At 46.1% G+C, this 21,070-nt stretch overlaps 1 protein-coding gene, 1 non-coding gene and 1 pseudogene across 2 annotated transcripts in view; 2 read left to right on the top strand and 1 right to left on the bottom strand.

Annotated features, from left to right (window-relative positions):
• The window catches only part of CTR9 (CTR9 homolog, Paf1/RNA polymerase II complex component), a 29,493-nt gene extending 27,367 nt beyond the window's left edge, over positions 1-2,126 (top strand). The window contains exon 25 of the mRNA XM_039240900.1: positions 1,045-2,126. Within this exon, the coding sequence (XP_039096831.1) occupies positions 1,045-1,465 (421 nt within the window). The 3' untranslated portion in view covers positions 1,466-2,126. The remainder of the gene's footprint in view (positions 1-1,044) is intronic.
• Positions 2,127-2,282: 156 nt separating this feature from the next.
• On the bottom strand, positions 2,283-2,355 carry TRNAE-CUC. Its single transcript has one exon. It is a non-coding gene; the product is annotated as a tRNA-Glu (tRNA).
• A 12,087-nt stretch (positions 2,356-14,442) lies between these two features.
• Positions 14,443-14,536, top strand: LOC120237541 (annotated as a pseudogene).
• Positions 14,537-21,070: the final 6,534 nt, after the last annotated feature.

Below are 21,070 nucleotides of genomic sequence, written 5' to 3'. Positions count from 1 at the left end.
GTGGTGGGAATTGGACCCAGGAGGCCCACTGGCCTTTAGTATATGTAGGGAATGAATGCAGTGTCCTATTCTTACTCACTCAAGGTGACCAGAGTTACATATTGTATGTCTAGGTTTCTTCTTTCAGATTTAAGGACCAAAAGCCTTTCTTCAGTCATGTGGAGATGGTTTCATTTCCAAACGGGAATGTATTACATCTCCTTCGCCCTTTATAGACTGAACCCTGTGGCATTTCACATTCCTTCCCATGGAAACCAAACCTGAGGAATATGCCACAGGGGAAGTTTGTCCTCCTGTTCAAGCTCTGGGGGGTGAGCAGCTGTCACCGCAGTTACAGGAATGTTCTTTCCTCCAGAGCCTCCAGGAAGCCAAGATTTCCTGGGTGCCACCACCATCCCGAGCATAGGTACAAGTCCCATTCCCTTTAACCCGTCAACTGACAAGTAGAGGGGAACTCAGGGCAAAAGTAAGTGAGCTACAGAAGCCTTTTAGCCCCTGCTGTGTATTTTGAGTCAGACTTACCCTGGCAGAAGACACGAGTGCAGCAGCAAGTCCTGGATAGAAATGGTACCTTGGCTCTTCAGGTATCTGATAGGGAAAAGTCCCACTCATCCAGTCTTGGGAGAGGGTTCATTCTGCAGAGTCCCTACAGCCAAGCAAGATCTTAGGTTTCACCTCTGCTGCCATGAATTTGCTGATAAAGATAAATGTAGCCCTTCCTTTTCATAATTTTATGTATGAAATTGAGAAGTGCTTCATTGTGATGAAAGGTGCCTGATAGAACCCAGTGAGAGGCCTCCTTTACTGTTTAAATGCTGTGGTACAACTAAAGTGCCTTATTCTTTTTTCTTCTTAATCCTTTTTTATTGTGAAATATACCAAATTGACAAAACAGTACACAAATATCACAAAGTGAGAACCAGTGTAAGGCATCCACATCAAGAAATAGAACATTCAGTGCCCTTATTTTTTAGAAGACATTCTCTGCTTGCCAGGTCCCATCGGCCCGAATCCTGGTGTGTAACCAGTGCTTGTCTTTGCCAGGCATCACCGCAACAGCAACAGCGACTCCGACGAGGGTGAACGGCGGAAGAAACGTGCCTCTTCGGACAGCGATTCTGATGAGAACCAGAACAAGTCTGGCAGCGAAGCCGGCAGTCCCCGGAGGCCCCGAAGACAGGAGTCAGATGAGGATTCAGACAGCGACCAGCCAGCCAGAAAGAGAAGGCCCTCGGGTTCTGAACAGTCTGACAACGAGTCCGTGCAGTCCGGGAGAAGCCGCTCCGGAGGTTCTGAGATGGACTCCCGCCCGGCTTCTCCAAGTGCCGAGTCAGAGCACGATTCCGAGAGAGGATCTGATAACGAGGGCTCTGGCCAAGGCTCTGGAAATGAATCAGAAGCAGAGGGATCCAACAATGAGGCCTCAGATCGGGGTTCAGAACATGGGTCAGATGATAGCGACTAGGCTTTATTTCATAAATAAGCTTCATCGCTGGAGGAAACTTTTTAATATATGAAAGCTGTGACAGAAATGCTTCAGAAGTTTAGTCAAACAATTGTGAAATTTTTCCTAAGGGAGTTTTTTTTTTCCTACCCATTTGTATATTACTAAGCCCCAAGAGATATTTCCTGTGCTAAAGTCCAGTATCTGAGTCCCTTGAGCAAGTGAAGAATGACTGTTCCTCACTGCAGCACAGTTCTACCTGTCATATGTGAAAAACGCAGGAAGAATAAACCCAGAGGCTAAATCATTCCTACAGAGGTTTGACTGAAACTGGCAGAGACGTCTCATCATCTTCGTATGTTAAGCAGCACCCTGTTCCGGTTTTTATTGCAGTCTTTCACCAAGTGGTGCAGGCAACTTGGTATTCATGTCTTTGTTCCATCTGAAGTTTAGATTGAGACTGTTTTTATTTTCTGGAGGAAGAACTATCTACTGTATAATCACACCAAAGTACAAGTGAAAGGAAGGTTTTCTCCAGTAGTGTAACACTGCAGCCGTGTAGATGAAACCACAGATACGTAATTTGTTAGGTCGACTAAGATGTGGACAAATGCTTTTCTGTTAGTAGAATGCGAAGGCCTGCATAGGCCACACAATAAACTTCTCTTACCAACTTTTATGGGACATCGTGTCATTTTTATTTGCTCAGTACATTTGTGTATGCAAATTTGGCATAAATAAACTATGCAAATATTTGGAAGAGCCTGAACTAAGCTGAAGGTTGTTTACTAAAAACTTTATAAATTTTTTTAAAGGTTTTATTTTTATGTAATGTCTCTACCCAACTTGGGGCTTGAACCCACAACCCCGGGATCGAGAGTCTCGTGCTCTACCGACTGAGCCAGCCAGGTGCCCCAGAACTTTTATAATTTTTGATAGATTTGTAGAGTTCGGTTTTTTTTTTAAGACGCAAGCAAACTAAGGTACTAATAATATATATTTGTATTTTCAGTACTTCGGTGATTAACAGTTTGAGTAACATTTTTATGTTATGCTGCACAGTTTGTAGAAAAGCTGTAATTAATTTAGTCAATAACTATTTAATTAGGCATTGAGAATGCAGAGATAAACTGTCTTTCCTGCCAAAAGTCTAATGGAGAAGATCAGTTCATTGTCCCTATGGTGTGAAAAGGGGATGTTTGCACCGGTTGTGGGTGCAGAATGGGGGATAAAGTCAAGGCAAGGTTTCCTGAAGGACAAGAGACTGCGATGACTCAAGGGACTGGCCAAGTGGAGTGTTAAGGGAGTGTGGCCAAGGCCGTGGGAGGCGCGTGTGCAGCTCTGGGAATTCCAATGTAGGATAGGCAGTGAATTTCTGCCTTTGAAAGGTGAAGAGCCTGAGATTCCAAAGTTCATGCAGCTAGTAAAGGTGAGAATCAAACTAGAATCCAGGTCTTCACTCTGCTTTTTCCAATATGTCACATATAAGTAATGAGCCAGTCAATCCCCAAGTGACAAAAATCCATCTAAGTTAAAAAGCATTTCCCAACTGATGACTCGACATCAAGCAGTAACCGAACAAAAGTATGTTGGTAGAAGGTCCTTTGGAGAGCAATTTATGGAGGGATTTAACACAATGCTATCCCACTGTTTCAGGTTTGGGCTACAAAGGTGCTTTTTAGTACATGTCCTGATTTGTAATTTTGGGGTGTGTTCCACCTCAATATGGATATTTCTTCCAGGTGTCCCCCCAGATTAGGGCAGTGACATGCCCCCCCTGGCCATGGTGCCCACGCCAGAAGCCACTGTGAGGTTTCTACTGGCAGAACTCCCCTTTGGCCACAGACTGGAGCCTGGAGGTGACCAGAAGTGGGGAGTGCCCCCACTGAGGAAGGGGAAGGTCTTCCTGATGAAGGAAGCCTTTGCTCTGTGACCGCTGCCGATCCTGGGGTCTGTATGTCAGGATCAGCCTTCCATTTCTTTCCTTTTTTTTTCTTTTTTTGCAAGCATTGACAACATTTTATGACTTTCAGGTATACAACATAATGGTTTGGTATTTGTACGTATTGCAAAATAATTACATTAAGTCCAGTTAACATCCATCACCACACATAGTGACAAAAATGGAAAACGGTATGGAAGTTCCTCAAAAGATGAAAAATCTTTTTCATAGATGAGGAGCTATCATATGATCCAGCAATTCTGTTTATCAGGAGAAAATGAAAACACTAACCTGAAAAGGTATTTGTAACTCCGTGTTCACTAGTTCATTTATACTAGCCAAGATAGGGAAACAGATCATTTAAGTGTCCCTGGATGGATGAATGGATAAAGAAAATGTGAGATATTCCATTCCATACACAGAGTGGAATATTATTCAGCTATAAAAAAGAATGAACATTGCCATTAGTGACAACATGGATGGATCTTGAGCGCAATATGCTAGGTGAAATTAGAGGAAAAAAGACAAATACTATACGATCTCACTTATCTGTGGAATCTAAAAACCGAAATGAAGCTCATAGATAAAGAGAACAGATTGGTGGTTGCTGGAGATGAGAAGTTAGTGGGTAATGGGTTAAGAGGGTCAAAAGGTACAGACTTCCAGTTATAAATCATGGGAATGTAATGTACAGCTTGCCAACTCTAGTTAATCATGCTGTGATGCATATTTGAAAGCTGCTAAAACAGTACATCTTTTTTTTTTTTTTAAAGTAGACTCCATGCGGGGTGTGGAGCCCAATGCAAACAAAGCATGAAGCCCAGTGTGGCACTTGAACTCACAACCCTGAGATCAAGACCTGAGCTGAGATCAAGAGTCAGATGCCTGGGGCGCCTGAACTTCTGCTCAGGTCATGATCTCATGGATTCCAAGTTCAAGCCCCACATCAGGCTTGCTGTTGTCAGTACAGAGCTGGCTTTGGATCCTCTGTCCCCCACTTTCTGCGCCTCCCCTTCTTGTGCTCTCTCTCTCTCTCTCAAAAATAAACATTAATAAAAGAAAAAATCTATTTAAAAAAAAAAGATGCTTAACCGACTGAGCCATCCAGGCTAACAGAGTACATCTCAAAAGTTATAATCACAAGAAAGAAATGTAACTATGTATAGTGAAACCTATCATTCAACCCTGCCCTAGTGCTTGGTGGTCTCTGAAACTTCTATGATTGTCCAAACAGCCTCTTTTTCATAGCTCCCAGTAGCTGAGGTTATGTCAGGACCTGTCAGTGTCCTAAAGGGGATCATCTCAGACAACACCTAGATCCAGGCTTATTGGAAGCCAGACCCACAGGCAGAATAGGTCCCTTTCACAGGAAGACTGAGTTCTGGGGTCAGTTAGTTACCTGTTGCTGCGCCCTGAGGGTGGTGGTTATTTAATATATGGGAAAGCTGGAGCAAAGCTGAGTACAAAGGTTGCTTCCACAGGCCTCCATTCCTTGATCGCATCTGTGTAGGCCCCAGTTAGTGGCCAGGCCCGAGCCCCTCAACCAGCAAAATAGGCCTCCTTCTCAGAAAGACTGGGGCTGTATTTCAGTGTGTCCTCTATGCAGTGGCCTGAACATCTCTGATGAGTACTGTCCCATGGGACCCAGGAATGCAAGCCTCCAGTCTCCTCAGAGCCAGGTGATCAAGGGACATCCCCTGGGCTACAGCCGGAAAAACTGGGTCACCATAAAAACCAGGGCATCAGCTGCATATAGAAGTTTCTCTCCGGGAGAAACGCACTGAAGAGCACAGCAGAGGGGATCTCGAAGATGGTGTCTGCCAGGAGGGAGCAGAAAGATGGTGCCCATCGGTTTTTGTCCAGAAAATATCTCAGCAGGCCCCTGCCTCAAGTCCAATGCTTTAAAATTAGCAAATGACCTTCTGTCACATAAAGTTTGAGCACTTTTCAAAGACTGCTTATACGTCGGACCAGAAGCCCGTGAGTTACACAGTAAGTCCACGTGTGAGTTCTTTCAGAGCTGTTTCTCAGTTTGCCACAGCCCTGTGGGTCCTTTGGGCTTTAGCCTGCTTGTTTTTCAAAGCCAGCTGTTTTGGGGGCTTGTCTTTTGGGAGTATGTCTCAAACGTTGTGGTGACTAATATGGGTACAGCCTCCTCAGGGGAGAAGCTCTAAGTTTTGAGTCCCCTCCCAATTGTAGGTTGCTGCTGAGGGGTGGGCAGTTAAGGGTGCAGTGGTAGGGGGTGGGTGAGTTTGGGGTAAGGGGTTGAGAGGATGAGGGGGTGGGGAGATGGTCGGGTAGGGGGTAAGAAGGTGGGGGGCTTGGGGGGGGTTAATGGTGAAGTTGTTTCTCAGCCTTTCCTGCCTGCTTTGATGTGATTTTTTGCCCCTTCATTTGCTGGATGTGAAGGGGTAATTCTGCTAGTTTTGTGGGGGTTTTTCAGAGCAAATTGTTCTAAGGGTAACTGTAGATTCAGTGTGCCCATGGGAAGAGGTGAGTTCAGGATCCTATCTTTTTTTTTTTCTTAAATAGTTTATTGTCAAGTTGGTTTCCATATAACACCCAGTGCTCATCCCCACAAGTGCCCTCCTCTGTGCCCATCACCCCCCTTCCCCTTTCCCCCACATCCATCAGTCCTCAGTTTGTTCTCAGCATTCAAGAGTCTCTCATGGTTTGCCTCCCTCCCTCTCCCCCACTATTTTCCCCCTTCTCCTCCCCCATGGTTCTCTGTTAAGTTTCTCCTGTTCCACTTACAAGGGCAAACATATGGTATCTGTCCTTCTCTGCCTGACTTATTTCACTGAGCGTTAACACCCTCGATATCCATCCATGTTGCTACAAATGACCAGATTTCATTCTTTCCATTACCATGTAGTGTTCCCTTGTATAGATAAACCACATCTTCTTGGTCCGTTTTTCAGTTGATGGACCCTTAGGCTCTTTCCATGATTTGGCTATTGTTGAGAGTGCTGCTATGAACATTGGGGTACACGTGCCCCTATGCATCAGCACTCCTGTGTCCCTTGGGCAAATTCCTAGCAGTGCTATTGCTGGGTCATAGGGGAGTTCTACTGTTAATTTTTTGAGGAATCTCCACACTGTTTTCCAGAGGGGCTGCACCAGTTTACATTCCCACCAACAGTGTAGGAGGGTGCCCATTTCTCCACATCCTCGTCAGCATCTAGAGCCTCCTGATTTGTTCATTTTAGCCACTCTGACTGGCGTGAGGTGGTATCTCAGTGTGGTTTTGATTTGTATTTCCCTGATGAGGAGGGATGCTGAGCATCGTTTCATGTGTCTGTTGGCCATCTGGATGTCCTCATTGGAGAAGTGTCTGTTCATGGCTTCTGCCCATGTCTTCACTGGATTATTTGTTCTTCGGGTGTGGAGTTTGCTGAGTTCCTTATAGATTTTGGATACTAGCCCTTAATCTGATATGTCATTTGCAACTATCCTTTCCCATTCTGTCGGTTGCCCATTAGTTTTATTGATTGTTTCTTTTGCCGTGCAGAAGCTTTTTATCTTGATGAGGTCCCAATAGTTCATTTTTGCTCTTGATTCCCTTGCCTTTGGGGATGTATCAGGTAAGAAATTGCTGCAGCTGAGGTAGAGGAGGTTGTTTCTTGCTTTCTCCTCTAGGGTTTTGACGTTTTCCTGTGTCACATTCAGGTTCTTTATCCATTTTGAGTTTATTTTTGTGTTTGGTATGAGACGTGATCTAGTTTCATTCTCTGCATGTTGCTGTCCAGTTCTCCCAACACCATCTGTTAAAGAGGCTGTCTTTTTTCCATTGGACACTCTTTCCCGCTTTGTCAAAGATTAGTCGGCCATACATTTGTGGGTCCAGTTCTGAGTTCTCTGTTCTATTCCATTGGTCTATGTGTCTGTTTTTGTGCCACAGGATCCTATCTTGAACACGAACCTCAGCCTTCTGTTTCTTAGGTCAATATCAGCAGGAGAAGGCAACAGGGAATAGTTGGTTATGAAGAGAGATACTGGAATCCAGGCATCTTGGAAAGGAGTCTCGCTTTGTGATGCTGACAAGCCCTGTGACCTTGAGCAAGTTACTTCCCTAGTTAGGCCCCTCTCCCTCTTCTAAAACAACTTGTTTCTCCTACACTGTAAATTTTGAGAGCCTCAAATGGATCTGTCACAATTAGAGAATCTGATTTGCGTTGGCTCTCACATTCATTCCAAACTAGTCCAAGTACTGCAACTATTAAAGCTATTAAACTTTAAAATAAATTTTGCTTAAATTTAGGCAAGAAAACCCACTTTGTTATTCTGACTGAAACTCAATCACTCCTCTGCCAAAATCCCTATTTCATAGCATGAGTTTTCCTAAGCAGGCAACTCTTCCATTAGAATGGAAGATTATACTTAATTCATAGGATTGTTGTGAGGATTAGGAAGGCAGGTTCCATGGTGAGCCTGTGATGGACTCCCAGTAAAGTCCTCCCTGTGACTGAATCAGGTCTGAATGTCTGGCACTACTGACCAAGCTCAGTGATCCTTGTTTAGACTGAGTGGTGACTAGGGCAGTTACTCTTTCCTTTTAAAAAATTCTTGCTTCTGCCTAGTTCCTCTGGAGAAAAATATTTTTAATCTCCAGGAAATGTGACTTTCCTGGAGCTTTCTAAGTATCCCTTGTTTTGATTCTACTAACAAACATTTTCTTCCCTGGGAGATTAAGTAGCCAATGCAGTTAAGATAGACCTCTTAAAGGGGCAACTGGGTGGCTCAGCCGGTTGAGCATCCGGCTTCGACTCAGGTCATAATCTCAAGGGCTCGTCTGTTCAAGCCCCGCCTTGGGGTCTCTGCCATCAGTGCAGAGCCCACTTTGGATCCTCTGTCCCCCTCTCTGTGCCCCTCCCCTGCTGGTGCTTTCTCAAAAATAAATATTAAAAAAAGACCTCTTAAAGGAGACTAGCATTGGTTCCTAAAAACAGAATTTGGAGCATGGGCCAGTACAGTTTTCTCCTAAAGATAGTTCCTGATGCTTTGGTATTTTGGGAGTGTTAGCACTGTACAAAAGGCCTACCATGTAGCATCAGGAACACAGGAAAGGGTATAAGCTACAGGCAAATCAAGTTCATCTAGACCTCAGTGTGCCCAGTGATTTGGGAGGCTCAAATCAACAGACTATAGCCTGTCATTAGGGCCTCACTTGGCATCAGGCCCTGGCTTCTAGCCCGACTTTGACACTCACATTGATGTGACAAAGCACTTTGCTTTTCAGCCTCCATATCCCTATCTATCAAGTAAGGTTGTTTGAAGTCCTTTCAAGTTAAACATTCCAGGCTCATCGCAGAGAAGTTTGAACAGACCATCTAGTCTACTTCAATGGCCTGTGTAACCTGAGGTCTTTCCATTCCAAGCGAATGGAAACCATATCTGTTATTTCAAGCCTAATTTTTCCATAGATTCAGATAAATTATATTTTTTACTTATGAAATATGTATTTTTGTTCTTGATTTTTGTTGTCCTGTATTCTATTTACTACAGCCAAATGGTTTTGTAACATTTGTCATTCTGAAAATATGAAGTTTTAAAAAAATATCTCAACTTTTTATGCATTTTCCTTGACATGGATGGTCTGTTCTAGATTGCCACTATTGCAGCATTCTAGGGGCAAATCTGTACTTGGGTCATGTGGTCCACAGCTAAGTAGTGATGATAACACCTACCTGGTGTAGGACATCGGGGATGGATTTTGAAGTGTCTTATTCAGAAGTCAGTAGATTAGTGAATTCACCTTCTTGTCTGTTCTGTCCCTATATCTCTAATCCAGTGTGTTTGCAGCAAGTTTTTCCCAAAACACTAGTCCCAGAAGATACTCCTTAAAAAAGAATTTCATAGGGGCTCCTGGGTGGCTTAGTCGGTTAAGCGTCCGATTTTCGCTTGGGTCATGATCTCACGGTTCGTGGGTTCGAGCCCCGCATCGGGCTCTGTGCTGACTGCCAGCTCAGAGCCTGGAGTCTGTTTCAATCTGTGACTCCCTCTCTCTCTGACCCTCCCCTGCTCAGGCTGTCTCTCTCTCTCTCTCCTAGAAATAAATAAAACATTAAAAAAAAGAAAAAGAATTTCATAGCCAAATAAGTTAGAAAAACACTGAATTCTAGAGTCCTTTGCAAACAAGATGCTTTTGGTGATAAACCACAGAAAATGATGTTACAAACTGATTTAAAAATAAAATTATTGGTACACCAGGGTGGTTCAGTCAGTTAAGTATGTGACTCTTGATTTCAGCTCAGGTCTTGATCTCAAGGTTTGTGAGATCGAGCCTGGCATCAGGCTTCTTGCTGACATCCCAAACAGGGATTCTCTCTCTCCACTCCTCCGCACCCCCTCAAAAGAAATAAATGAAATAAAAATAAAGATTATTTTGTCCTGTGCTGGACATCTGGGTTCGGGGGGCTGGGGAGGGAGGGAGGGACAGTTCAATCAGAAGAGAGTATTGTCAAAGACTTAGCTTCATTCATTCTTTTTATCGTGCATACATAGAAGAAGGGGTAATGTAGTAAGTATGAGCATAATTCAATACCTCTGCTCCTACCAGAGATTGCTTGTATACTGGTTCTTAATTGCACCCCTCTCCATTCTCACATACAATATTCCTAAGTGAGGTATTTAACCCTCTTTTGGTGACCCAGGGTCATAATTCAAACAGTGGTTATTGTGCGTTCCTACAAAATGTGAGGTATGTCAGGCTCCCCGCCTCTGCCCTGAACGACCTCAGACTCTTGATTGAAATAATCTATTCCTATGTGAGTGAACTCGAGGATGGGGATTTTGTCTTTTTCATCTATTTTCTAAGAGCCAAACATAGGACTTGGCAAGAACTAGGTACTAATTTATATTTTGTTCTCAAAACTGAATCTCTAATCTAAAAAAGGATGCTGCCGGAAAGGACCGGACTCCGAGGTCTGTGGTAACTCCATTCTTCTCTCCTACAAGAGTTTTAGCAAATTCCTTTTGTTGGAGTCATTTACCTGTGAATGGCAAACATTTGGTCTGAGTCCAAGTGCCCCATCATGGACAGACAGGGTGGCTACCCGCAGGTGCACTGCCACACCCACCGCGTGGCTGTAAAGTGTAAGGTGGTTGTTTCTTAGAAATGGTTCTTATCGCTCAACAGATTTTGTTCTCATTTTTACAACTGTGAAGGTACTGCATATTGGTCAAAGTACCAAAAGATCGTTACTCTTGAGCCTGATCCTAATAAACAACCCCGGAAGTTGGTCTCTAGACCCAGACAGGCTAGTTCATCCAAGTAGGGTGGAGCGTCTGTGATAGCATCTTCTCCCTGAGAGGGATCGGTGCCCAATCCTTTGTTCTCTCCTGGACTGTTTTGTTCTTTGGAACAATGCTGCTTTGATTTCTCTGATGGGAGCTGGTGCTCCAAGTTCCTTAGTTGGGAAAGAAGCGGAGACTTCGTTTCCTGGCTCGGCCCGCTGCTGGACTGTGCTGCTGGACTGCCCCGGCCGTCTTGTGTGTAGACACGTTCTTCCCTTTCTCTCCTCCTGCTACTGCCAACTTGAAGTGGCAGCAGAAGCGATACAGAGGAGCGGTCTTGGGCCACAGAAGTGTGAGAAGGGAGCATCACCATATTCCTTGACCTTGAGCAATTAAGTGAGGGATGAATGCTGGGGTTTGTTTTTAAATTTTTTTTAATGTTTATTATTTTTGAGAGAGAATGAGCAAACACAAGCAGGGGAGGGGCAGAGAGAGAGAGAGAGAGAGAGAATCCAAGGCAGGCTCCAGGTTCCAACCTATAAATGCAGAGCTCAATGTGGAGTTCAAACGTAAGAGCTATGAGATCATGACCTGAGCTAAAGACAGATGTTCAAGGGACTGAGCCACCCAGGCGCCCCCGGAGTTGGTTTAAGGAATGTTCAGCACCTGCAGCTGTCTTGTCAGTCCCCCCTGAGCACTCTGGCCTCGAAGCATACACACCCTTCTTCCCGTGGTTCACAGAAATCACAGAACCTAAGTTTCCACCCCTCCAATTCTCCAAGAGGACTCTCCCTGCTGGAATCTCACACTGCAAACAGCTGTCCTTGTCGGAAACCTCTATTCAAGGCAGAGCCGAGGCTCTCAGTTGTCATATGAGCTGGCATTGACTCCCAGTGACATTTGTGCTGTGGCCACTGGCCCCTGTGCTCTATCATGGGGATGGCAAGTGCTTTACAGCTATTTGGCCCAAGGGAACAGGGTCTGAGAATGGGGAGAGGGTTTGGCCCCTTTGAAAAGAACTGGGACTCCATCCATAGTAAAAGGAGGGGAGTTGTGGGCCAGTCAGTCGTTTGGTAAGAAGACCTGGGGCGGGGGGGTGGGGGGGTGGGATAGAATTGCTTCTCGATGCAGTAGAAGCTGAGTCCCAGGCCACGATGCCTGGGGACGCAGTACAGTCCTTGGTGGTCAGCAAGAGAGCCTGTCTTATGTTATGTATCAGCGCTTGTAAAACTTTAATGGGCTCAGAAGTCACCTAGAAACCCTGATCCACAGGTCTGGAGGGAGACCAGACGGTTTGCAATTCTAACAAGCTCCCAGATGATATGAGTCCAAAGACTACAATTTGAGTAGGGAGGTTGTACATCATGTCACCTTAGGGCACCTAGGTGACTCAGTCCCTTGAGCGTTCGACTCTTGATTTTGGCTCAGGTCCTGGTCTCTCATTTCGTGAGATCGAGCCCTGCATTGGGCTCTGAGCTGAAAGCACAGCCTCTCTGCCCCTTCCCTGCTCTCTGTCTCTCTCTTTCTTTTAAATAAATAAATAAATATTTAAGGAAAAGCAAACTGGGAACTGTGGGAACACCCACAGTTTTTTCATTGGGGCTGGAAGGCCCAGCAAGGGCTTGGTGTGGAAAGACCGGGAAAGGGGAAGGAAGGGTCAGAGAAGGCTTAGGGAAACAGGAGAAGATAGGAAACTGTTACTTTGCAGAGCAGGAAGTGAGCATACCCGAGAGGCAGTAAAGTCTGATGGTGTAAACTTCAAAGGGTCCTTGGAAGAAAAAAGGACAGAAGTGGTTGGAAAGCAAGCTGGCCAGGGGTCCATCGGGGACCACTGGCATGAGAGCAAAGAGAGCAGGGGAAGTCATGGGCTCAGGGGAAAGCCAGGTTTCCTTCAGAGCAAGAAGATAACAATAAAGTTCAGAGAAAGATTGCAGGTATGGGGACATTTGCTGGTGACAGCCTGTGAGACTGAGGTAACACGAAGAAAGGGTTTGAGAGAGCAGGGGCGGGGAATAGGAACAGAGTAGCATATATGCAGAAAAGACCAGGGGCCCTCTGGCTTCTGGTGGGCGGGGGAGGGAGGGAGGCATGATGGGAAGGAAGGTGCATAGAGCCAGCCAGGGTACAGTCTCCTGTGGCTCCAGGAACACAGGAACCCCTACTGGGCAGTGGGGGTGGCTCGGGGTGCCGAGAGGAGGGGCAGCGGCGTAAGAACTACAGAACGTGTCACTCCTGGCCCCGCAGGCTGGGGGCCTCTTCCTCAGGGCCTGTTGGGTTGTGGCACTGGAGCAGGGAGGGATGTGGTCGTGACCTTGTCTTTCCATGGCTTGCTGATACTGATGTGGGTTTTTTAAAGCAATGTGGTTAGGCAGTGCGGTGTTCCCATTGCTCTGGTGACGGGATTCCCTGCTCAGCATTTCCAAAGATAAAGCAGTAACTGTGTTTTGCGTCCCATATACCACGTATGCTCAGACATAAGGTGGCCTGAATTACGGTGTGCTCTGTTCCCATTGCTCTGGTGACGGGATTCCCTGCTCAGCATTTCCAAAGATAAAGCAGTAACTGTGTTTTGCGTCCCATATACCACGTATGCTCAGACATAAGGTGGCCTGAATTACGGTGTGCTCTGTTCCCGTCGCAAAGCTGCTCTCGCGGCTCAGAAGGTGATTGATTTCAGGGAAGTGTATAGACTTTGGGATATAGGCGAAATAGTTCAATGTCTATTAATAACATGTACTCATTAATTTACAAACATGCATTTAAAACCACATATAAAACAAATATGGGTTAAGAACTAGTGGTTTTCTCCATTCACATTTCACAAAATAATTTTACTCAAATTCATCACAAAACCTTTAACCTGGGTCTTGGTCTCCAGCCACGTTCCACGCCATGTGGTGTTTGCGAGGAGGTAACCTTCCCTTCCGGGGCCATTGTTTGGGTCTGAGGCCTGAGAACGTGTGTTTTTGGCTGGAGATGCGCCCTGAGCTACATGTGCTCATTCGCATCACAGTAAGGCTTGGGGCCTTTCCTTTGGTCTAGTACGTAAGTCTTGTCCACCTCCATGTAGCATGCTGATTTTTAAAGTCATCCTCAAAATGCCTATTTATGGCTTTTGCTGACTCTGGAGAGTGTGTGATTACACCCCCAGGAATAACGATTAAATCTGTGTTAAATTTCTCTGCTTTTTTTGGTTTGGTTTGGTTTTTTACACTGAACCCACTGGGGGGAAATCTCCATACACATTGAAAAGTAGCATTGATTGGACCATTTTGGGTTCATGTTGATGGGGTTTGGAGTGCTGGTGGGGGGTTGGAGCCGAAGGTCAGGAAAGAATTCTAGAGACGTCTTTGGTGCAAAAAGATGATTTTGTTAAAGCACAGGGACAGGACCCACTGCCCTGGGGTTGTGAAGAGTGACTGCTTGTATACTGTGGAGCTGGGGGAGGTAAAGTCAAGAGGAAGGCTTTTTTTTTTTTTTTTTAATGTTTATTCATTCATCTTTGAGAAACAGAGAGCACTAGCAAGGGGAGGGGCAGAGAGAGGGAGACATAGAATCCCAAGCAGGCTCCAGGTTCTGAGCTGTCAGCAAACAGCCCAAAGCAGGCCTTGAACTCACCAACTGTGAGATCATGGCCTAAGGTGAAGTCAGATGAGTAAACAACTGAGCCACCCTGGTGCCCCTCATGAGGAAGTTTCTTAAAGGGATTTCCATATGTTAAAGAGGATTTACAGATTAAGGGAGGTCTAACTATTGTCAAACTAAAGTTGTTTTTCCCTAGGGCGAAGCATTATCATCAAGATAGTAGGGAATTCCTGTGGTCCTTTGGGCAGCACATATACTAAAATTGGAATAATACAAAGATAAATTAGCAAGGACCCTGCTCAAGGATGACAGCAAATTTGCAAATTTGTGAAGCAGCAAAAAAAAAAAAAAAAAAAAAAAAAAAAGATAGTAGGGAGTTCCTGGAGATAGGCTACTGGTAAGATTGCCCTTTTCTTGTAATATTACTAAGATACTTGTAAACTGATGGAGACTTTATCACTTTAACCATTTGTTTTCTGTCCTTTGTTCGTGGGCAGCCAAGGGTGCCTAGGGAATATCATACAGACCCCACCTGGCAGGAAGGGGTGGGGTGGGGAGGTGTGTGTGTGGGGGGGTGTTGTGCTAGCTTGTGCTTGGCCCTCAGCTTGCCTTATGGCCCCTCATCAATGTGTCACCCCAGACAGTACATCCTTGTGCACAAAAAGTAATTGAGAGGATCTCATATCATTTGAAACAAACTGTTCATGCTAAAAAGTCGTGCCACTCCTTCATTTGGGGGTAATTTGGAGATGGAAAACTGCAGGTATCTATGGCGTGGGTTGCCATATTTTAGCTTCCCCACCTTTGGAAACCAGCTCCAATGTTGATTGTGTCTAATGGAAAACATATAAGTTGTAGAGTTATTCACACTCTAAATTCTAGTTCTTCCAACAATAAGCTATGTGACTTTGGACCGTGGCTTCATGTCCCTCAGCCCTGATTTCCTATGGGTTCAATTGCGATAACCATGGCTGCACCGCGGGACTGTTCTGAGATTCCAATGTAATAACGTGTGCTGTAGACCAGGCACACAGGTGGGTCTCCCAGAAGCTAGCCTTTTTCTCACTGATTTCTAAGAGCTTTTTGTGGCTAACTCTTCAATTTTTTTTAAGTTTATTTATTTATTTTGGAAGAGACAGAGATAGCATGAACGGGGGAGGGGTACAGAGAGAGGGAGAGAGAGAGACTCCCAAGCAGGCTCCTTGCTGTCAGTGTGGAGCCCAATGTGGGGCTCCAACTCACGAAACTGTGAGATCATGGCCTGAGCCGAAAGCTTAACCAACTGAGCCACCCGGGTGCCCCTGTGGCTAACTCTTAATTATAAGAATGGCAAATATTTTTCTTAGTTTGTCCTTTGTTTATTTTGGGCTAAACAGGTTAATAAACAAATCCATCCATATGTTCCTTTGTGGTTTCTGGATCTTGTTTGTTCCCATGCAGAAGTGGATTTTCTGTGAAGTTGAAGAAGCTTTATGCTTCAGGCTCCCCCACTTCCTTGGGCCCTGTACCTACTTTTGTATTTGTAATGTTATATTATTTTTCCTAAAAGGGTTCCTCAAATGAATTGAACTTCGGGCCCCACAGAATCTGGACTACCACCAATGATAGGCTGAGAATGGTCACCTTGCCCCAAATTAGGAAACTGTCTAATATGATTAATTTTCTGTCTTTTCGCTTATTTTTATTTTCTAAGTTTTTGGTGCTAACATGGATTAGTAGTGCAATAATTTTCTTCAGAGCTGATGTTCCTCAGAACGAAATAGAGCTCTGCATTCATTCATTCGTTCATTCAGGTGCTTCCCTCACCTTCTGCACCCAGCTGAGCAGTGAGGCGGGTTCTGGGGAGGGGACAGGCCAGGGTGGACTGGAAGGCTTCATGGTGGAGGTGGCAGTAGGGGTGCTGGTAGAGCAGGGGCAGGTGCCCTCGTTTCCTAGGGCTGAAACCGAGTGCCTTAGAACAACAGAAATGGACTCTCTCTAGTTCTGGGTGCTGGAAGTCTGAAATCGAGATGTTGGCAGGACACCTGAAGGCCAGAGGGGAGTGTGTGTTGTTCTCTTAGCCTCTGGTGTTGCTGGCAATCCTTGGCATCCCTTGGCTTGTAGAGACCTTACTCCAGTCTCTACTTCTGTCATCATACGGTGTTCTCCCTATGCGTCAGCGTGTGTCTCTTCTCTTACAAGGACACCATCCGTATTGGATCAGGATCCACCCTAACAACGTCTTCTTGATTATGTCTACAAAGAACCAATTTCCAAATAAGGCTACATTCACAGGTACCTGGAGTCAGGACTTCCACATATCTTTTGGGTGGGCTGCAACTCAGCCCATAACAGGGAGACTTGGAGGCTGACCATTCCCCACCTCAGGTCCTTTGATGCAACCTTGAGAGGCACCTGCACCTTCAGGTGCTCACCCAGCTCTGACTGCACACTCCCAGGAAGGAGGAGCCCACTGCCTCTGCGTGAGTCTCTTCCTTCCTTTCCTTTCCTTCTGTTCCCCCGACAGGCTTAGCAGAGACGAGTTCTGGCTCCTGAAATGCAGGGCAGGGTTTGAATGATGACGTCATGACAATGCTGTGTCTTAGCACATCAAAAGCACACACAGACGTGCCCTTGACTACTTGTTGAATAAATGAAAGACGCTGGGCAAGGTGCCAGTGTCCTTATCAATAAGACAAAGATAATAACGTATCTGTGTCAAAGAGGTTGGGAAGATAAATAAGATGATTAATCTAATGTACCTCATCCAGCCTGGCATGTACTAAACACTCAAGCAACGTTAGCTAGAATAAGCATACTAATATGCCATGGCAAAGCATGGATACTATTAATGAGTAATTAATATTATTAATAAATAATAATAGTAATCCTCCAAAGGCAGTCCATTCTACTTAGAATAAAAGCCACAGTCCTCACTGTGTCCTGCCCTTTCACATGCTCCCTTGCCACTCTCCAGCCCCAGGGCCCTCCTCTCTGCTTGGCTGCACTGACTCCCTCATTGTTTCTCAGACGCCCCATGTGTGTTCCCATCTCAGGGCCATTGGCTGTGCTTCCTTCCCCTGTGCCTGGAAAGTTCTTCCTCCAGACATCTGCACCATTCACTCCCTCACTTCATTTAGATGTTTTTTTTTTTTATTTTTTAATGTTTTACTTATTTCTAGGAGAGAGAGAGAGACAGCGTGAGCAGGGGAGGGCCAGAGAGAGAGGGAGTCACAGTCTGAAACAGGCTCCAGGCTCCGAGCTGGCAGTCAGCACAGAGCCCGACGCGGGGCTCGAACGCACTAACCGCGAGATCATGACCTATGCGAAAGTCGGACGCTTAACCGACTAAGCCACCCAGGCGCCCCTCACTTCATTTAGATCTTTGCTCCAGGGTCCCTTCCACATGAGACCTTCCCTGAATACCGGATTTCAGCTAGCATCTGCCTCACTCCCTGCTATTCTGTTTTATTTTGCTACATACGGCACTTTCCAACAGACACTGGCCACTTGTTTCTTCTCTCTCTGATGTCAGCCAGAATGCATGCTCCATAAGAAGCCTTTGCCTCATTCACTGTTTCATCCCAGGCACCAGAGCAGTGCCCAGCATGAAGCTGGTGCTCAATACACATTTCTGAGATGAACGGACTTGTAGAGCAATCCCACACCTGTGGAACACTGTTTCTCATTACCTATCTATCTGGCTCCTTGCAATGACCCTAGGGAATGGCCAAGCAAAGAATTATTTCCATAGATAAAGCATATGCAGCCCAGAGAGGGGAAGCTATTGGCCTAAGCTCTTGGAACTAATTACTTGGGAAGCGGGGATTCAGGCTCGATTCTTGTGAGTCTGCGGGTCTCACACAGACCTGAGCAGCCCTGGGGGATTCACTGATAATCAGTCACACTGTTGACATCCACGGTTTATGGGGGGACCAGACCAAACCAAAGTAAATTCTCCCTCTCCCCTACCCCCTTGGTGAGCATGTCCAATAGGTTTTGGTCCTCTTTCCCTTGGGATATACCAGAGGAGCACCTTGGTACTCCAGAGAGGGCTGGGTGTCTTCTCCTGGGAGCCCAGCAGAGGGCGTGGTGGAGACAGTAAGCCTGACCTTGGCTCTACCCCATCCTAGGGGACTGACTCCAGGTGAGGTGGGCTGGGAGGACAGTCTGTGGGCCTGGGCAGCGTGTGGCTCCAGGGTCCTGTGTCTGCTCCGCTCTGCTGTGTGCTCAGGTGTCGTCTTGACCAGATTTCCTTGGTGGATCCCCCTTAGAAGGCTGTCTTTAAATCTAGTGAGGTACAGGAAGGAGATTTGTAAGTCCCTGTCTTCCTGGCCCAGTGAGGAGCTGTTACCTGAAGCTGCCCTGTGCTGCCACCTCCAGCTGAAGCTGAAAGATGTCGCCTCACTCAGAAGTGTTGGTGGGGTGCCTCTGGGGTGGAGGGGAGGGGAGATGGAGGCTCCGCTGAGCCAGGAGAAAGGTGAAGCTGGCTTCCCTGCCACTGCCTAGAGAGCACCCCTCCTCCCCTCACAAATGCCTGTCAGGAGAGTGACTCTTCTTTGAAGTCACAGCTTCTCCAGGGCGTTTCCTCCTCTTGGCTCTGGTGGCCCATTACCTGCCCATGGCTGCACCGTCTGCCTCCCCGCTGGACAGGAGGGGGCTCTTGCATGGGGGAACATGGTGTCTCACTGCCCCTGTGTCCTGGCCCTAACACAAGGCCGGCAGCTAGGAGATGGTCACTTTTGAATGTACAAAGGAATAAATTAATGTGGGGAGCTGAGTGTCTTGTAATTGGATTGCAAGCAGATCTGGTACAGATCGGGACAAGAATGATCACGTTGTAGGTCAGACTCTTAAATAGGACTCTATTTGGACCCTGACCTCAAGTTTGTATTCTTGAAGAGACACACCTTTCCCCTCATGCCGCAATTATATAAAATTCAGGATCCACAAAACCTGGATTCATTGTTGCATTCCATACAATGCATTCCAGCATTGGTCCTTAATATGTGTCTAGCCCTGTGATATGCCCTGGGAATAGAGCGATGAACGCGACACTCCCCAACGTCTGGGAGCTCTCAGCACATGCAAGGCCTGGCAGTAAGCAGGTGGTCAGGGAGCAGCGCAGGGAGTGCTAGAAGGGGAGGGGGGGTTACATAGAGGCTGCCTAGCAGACAATTATGTTTTGGCTGTCTACCCATGTTCCCTTCCAAAGTTCTTCTTTCCCTCCTGCACTGTAAGATTTGTGGGCGTCAGGGCCTGCTTGACACAGCAGGGGCCCTGAAGATCCAGGCTCTGCAAGGGGAGAACACGTGATCCAAGCCCTGTCAGCTGGCTTCTGCCTGGGGCTCTGAACCTGGACCTGATGTCAGTGGGGGATTCAGATACCGGCACAGGAGGCGCTGGGGTGTGAGGGGGCTGCTGACAACATTGCTCTAGTCAGGCGGCTTGTGGTTCAGGCTACCCAGCTTCCTTTCGTCCCCCTTCATTTCTAAGTCTGGTCTCTGGGCTTCCTTGTGTGGAGTTCCGATAAAGTTCCTTTCTATTTAGTTTGTCCAGAGTTAAGTTTCTCTTTGCAACCAACTGCTCTTGATTGGTACAAACTCCTCACCCAGTCTTGGCAGAGGAAGGCAAGCTTTCCAAATGTGGAACATTTATTCTAATCCCTGAAGGATGAATGAGAATAAGCTAGATGAAGGGGAATGAAGAGGTGGGAACAAAACAGCAAGGAGGGCAATGGCCCAGGCACGGGGAGCAGTCTGTGAGAGGTCCAGAGGCAGGAGATGAATTTGAATTTTCTTCTGAGGAAAACTTAGTCGCTAAAGGGCAGAGTTTTACAAGCACTCTGTGATGTAGAGAATGGACTGGAAGGAGAGCAAGATGAACGGGAGTCAATTGCAGTAAACTCAGGCATGAGACAGCGGGGCCTGGACCGGGGGAAGTGCAGTGGAGAGACCGAGTGAAGTCAAAGGCTTCACTAGCTATCATGTAAGGAAGATGGACAGAAAGTCATTGGGAAGGAAGGGAGGTCAACCATGACTCCTTTCTGGCTCAAATGGCAGGATCATTCAGAGCCAGGAAACGAGGAAGTGTTGGTTTGGGGGAATTTAGTGATGGACAAACTGAGTTTGAAGTGCTTGGGGCACCAGTCCAGGAGCTGGTTGGATGTGCAAGTTAGATGACTTTCAAGATTGACACCTTCGGGACGTAGATGATAATTGGAGCTATAGGAGTTGAGTGTTGAGCAAAACTTTAACAGTAATGTTTGTAAGCCAGGCTAGAGAAGAGCCTTAAAAGGACACCGAGAAGCCTGAAGGCAAAGAAGTAAGAAATGCTGAATGCTTTTCATAGGTCAGCTAAGACCGACAAATTGCCCATTGATCTGATTGGAACCTCGGGATGGAAGCGGCCCAGGTAAAATGCGAATTCACATATATCTAAGGCCTACTGATGTAGGAGACTCTTGCTAATGAGATTCACATTACTTTAGTTCTCATGGCATTATTCCCATTTTCAAATCAAATCAGAGGAACAAAACAAAGCCTCTTGCCTAAGATCACATGGCTACTAAGTGGTAGGAACGACCGTTATCTTAGTACTCAAGTCAGTTCTTTCCACTACTTTTTCCTATAACGTCCAGATCCTGCCAGGTAATTTTGTGATTTGGTTCAGTAAATATTCTGTGTGCTAGGCACCGTTCAAGGTGTTGGGGATACAGCAGTGAACCAAAAATTCGATCTCCTCATTCTGGAGGCAGTGAGACCGAAACATGAAATAGTGGGCACGACAGTACCTAAAAAGGAAAACAGAGATAGCAAGTTGTGTGTGTGTGTGTTTTAAAAAAACACCCATGGTGCTAGTACTCCAAACTCTGGAATCCAATC

This window comes from Hyaena hyaena, unplaced genomic scaffold, assembly GCF_003009895.1.
Source record: "Hyaena hyaena isolate Hyena2069 unplaced genomic scaffold, ASM300989v1 scaffold_183, whole genome shotgun sequence".
NCBI classification, from domain to species: domain Eukaryota; kingdom Metazoa; phylum Chordata; class Mammalia; order Carnivora; family Hyaenidae; genus Hyaena; species Hyaena hyaena.
Note: the sequence above shows the minus strand (reverse complement) of the source record. Positions and strands in the feature narration are given on the sequence as shown.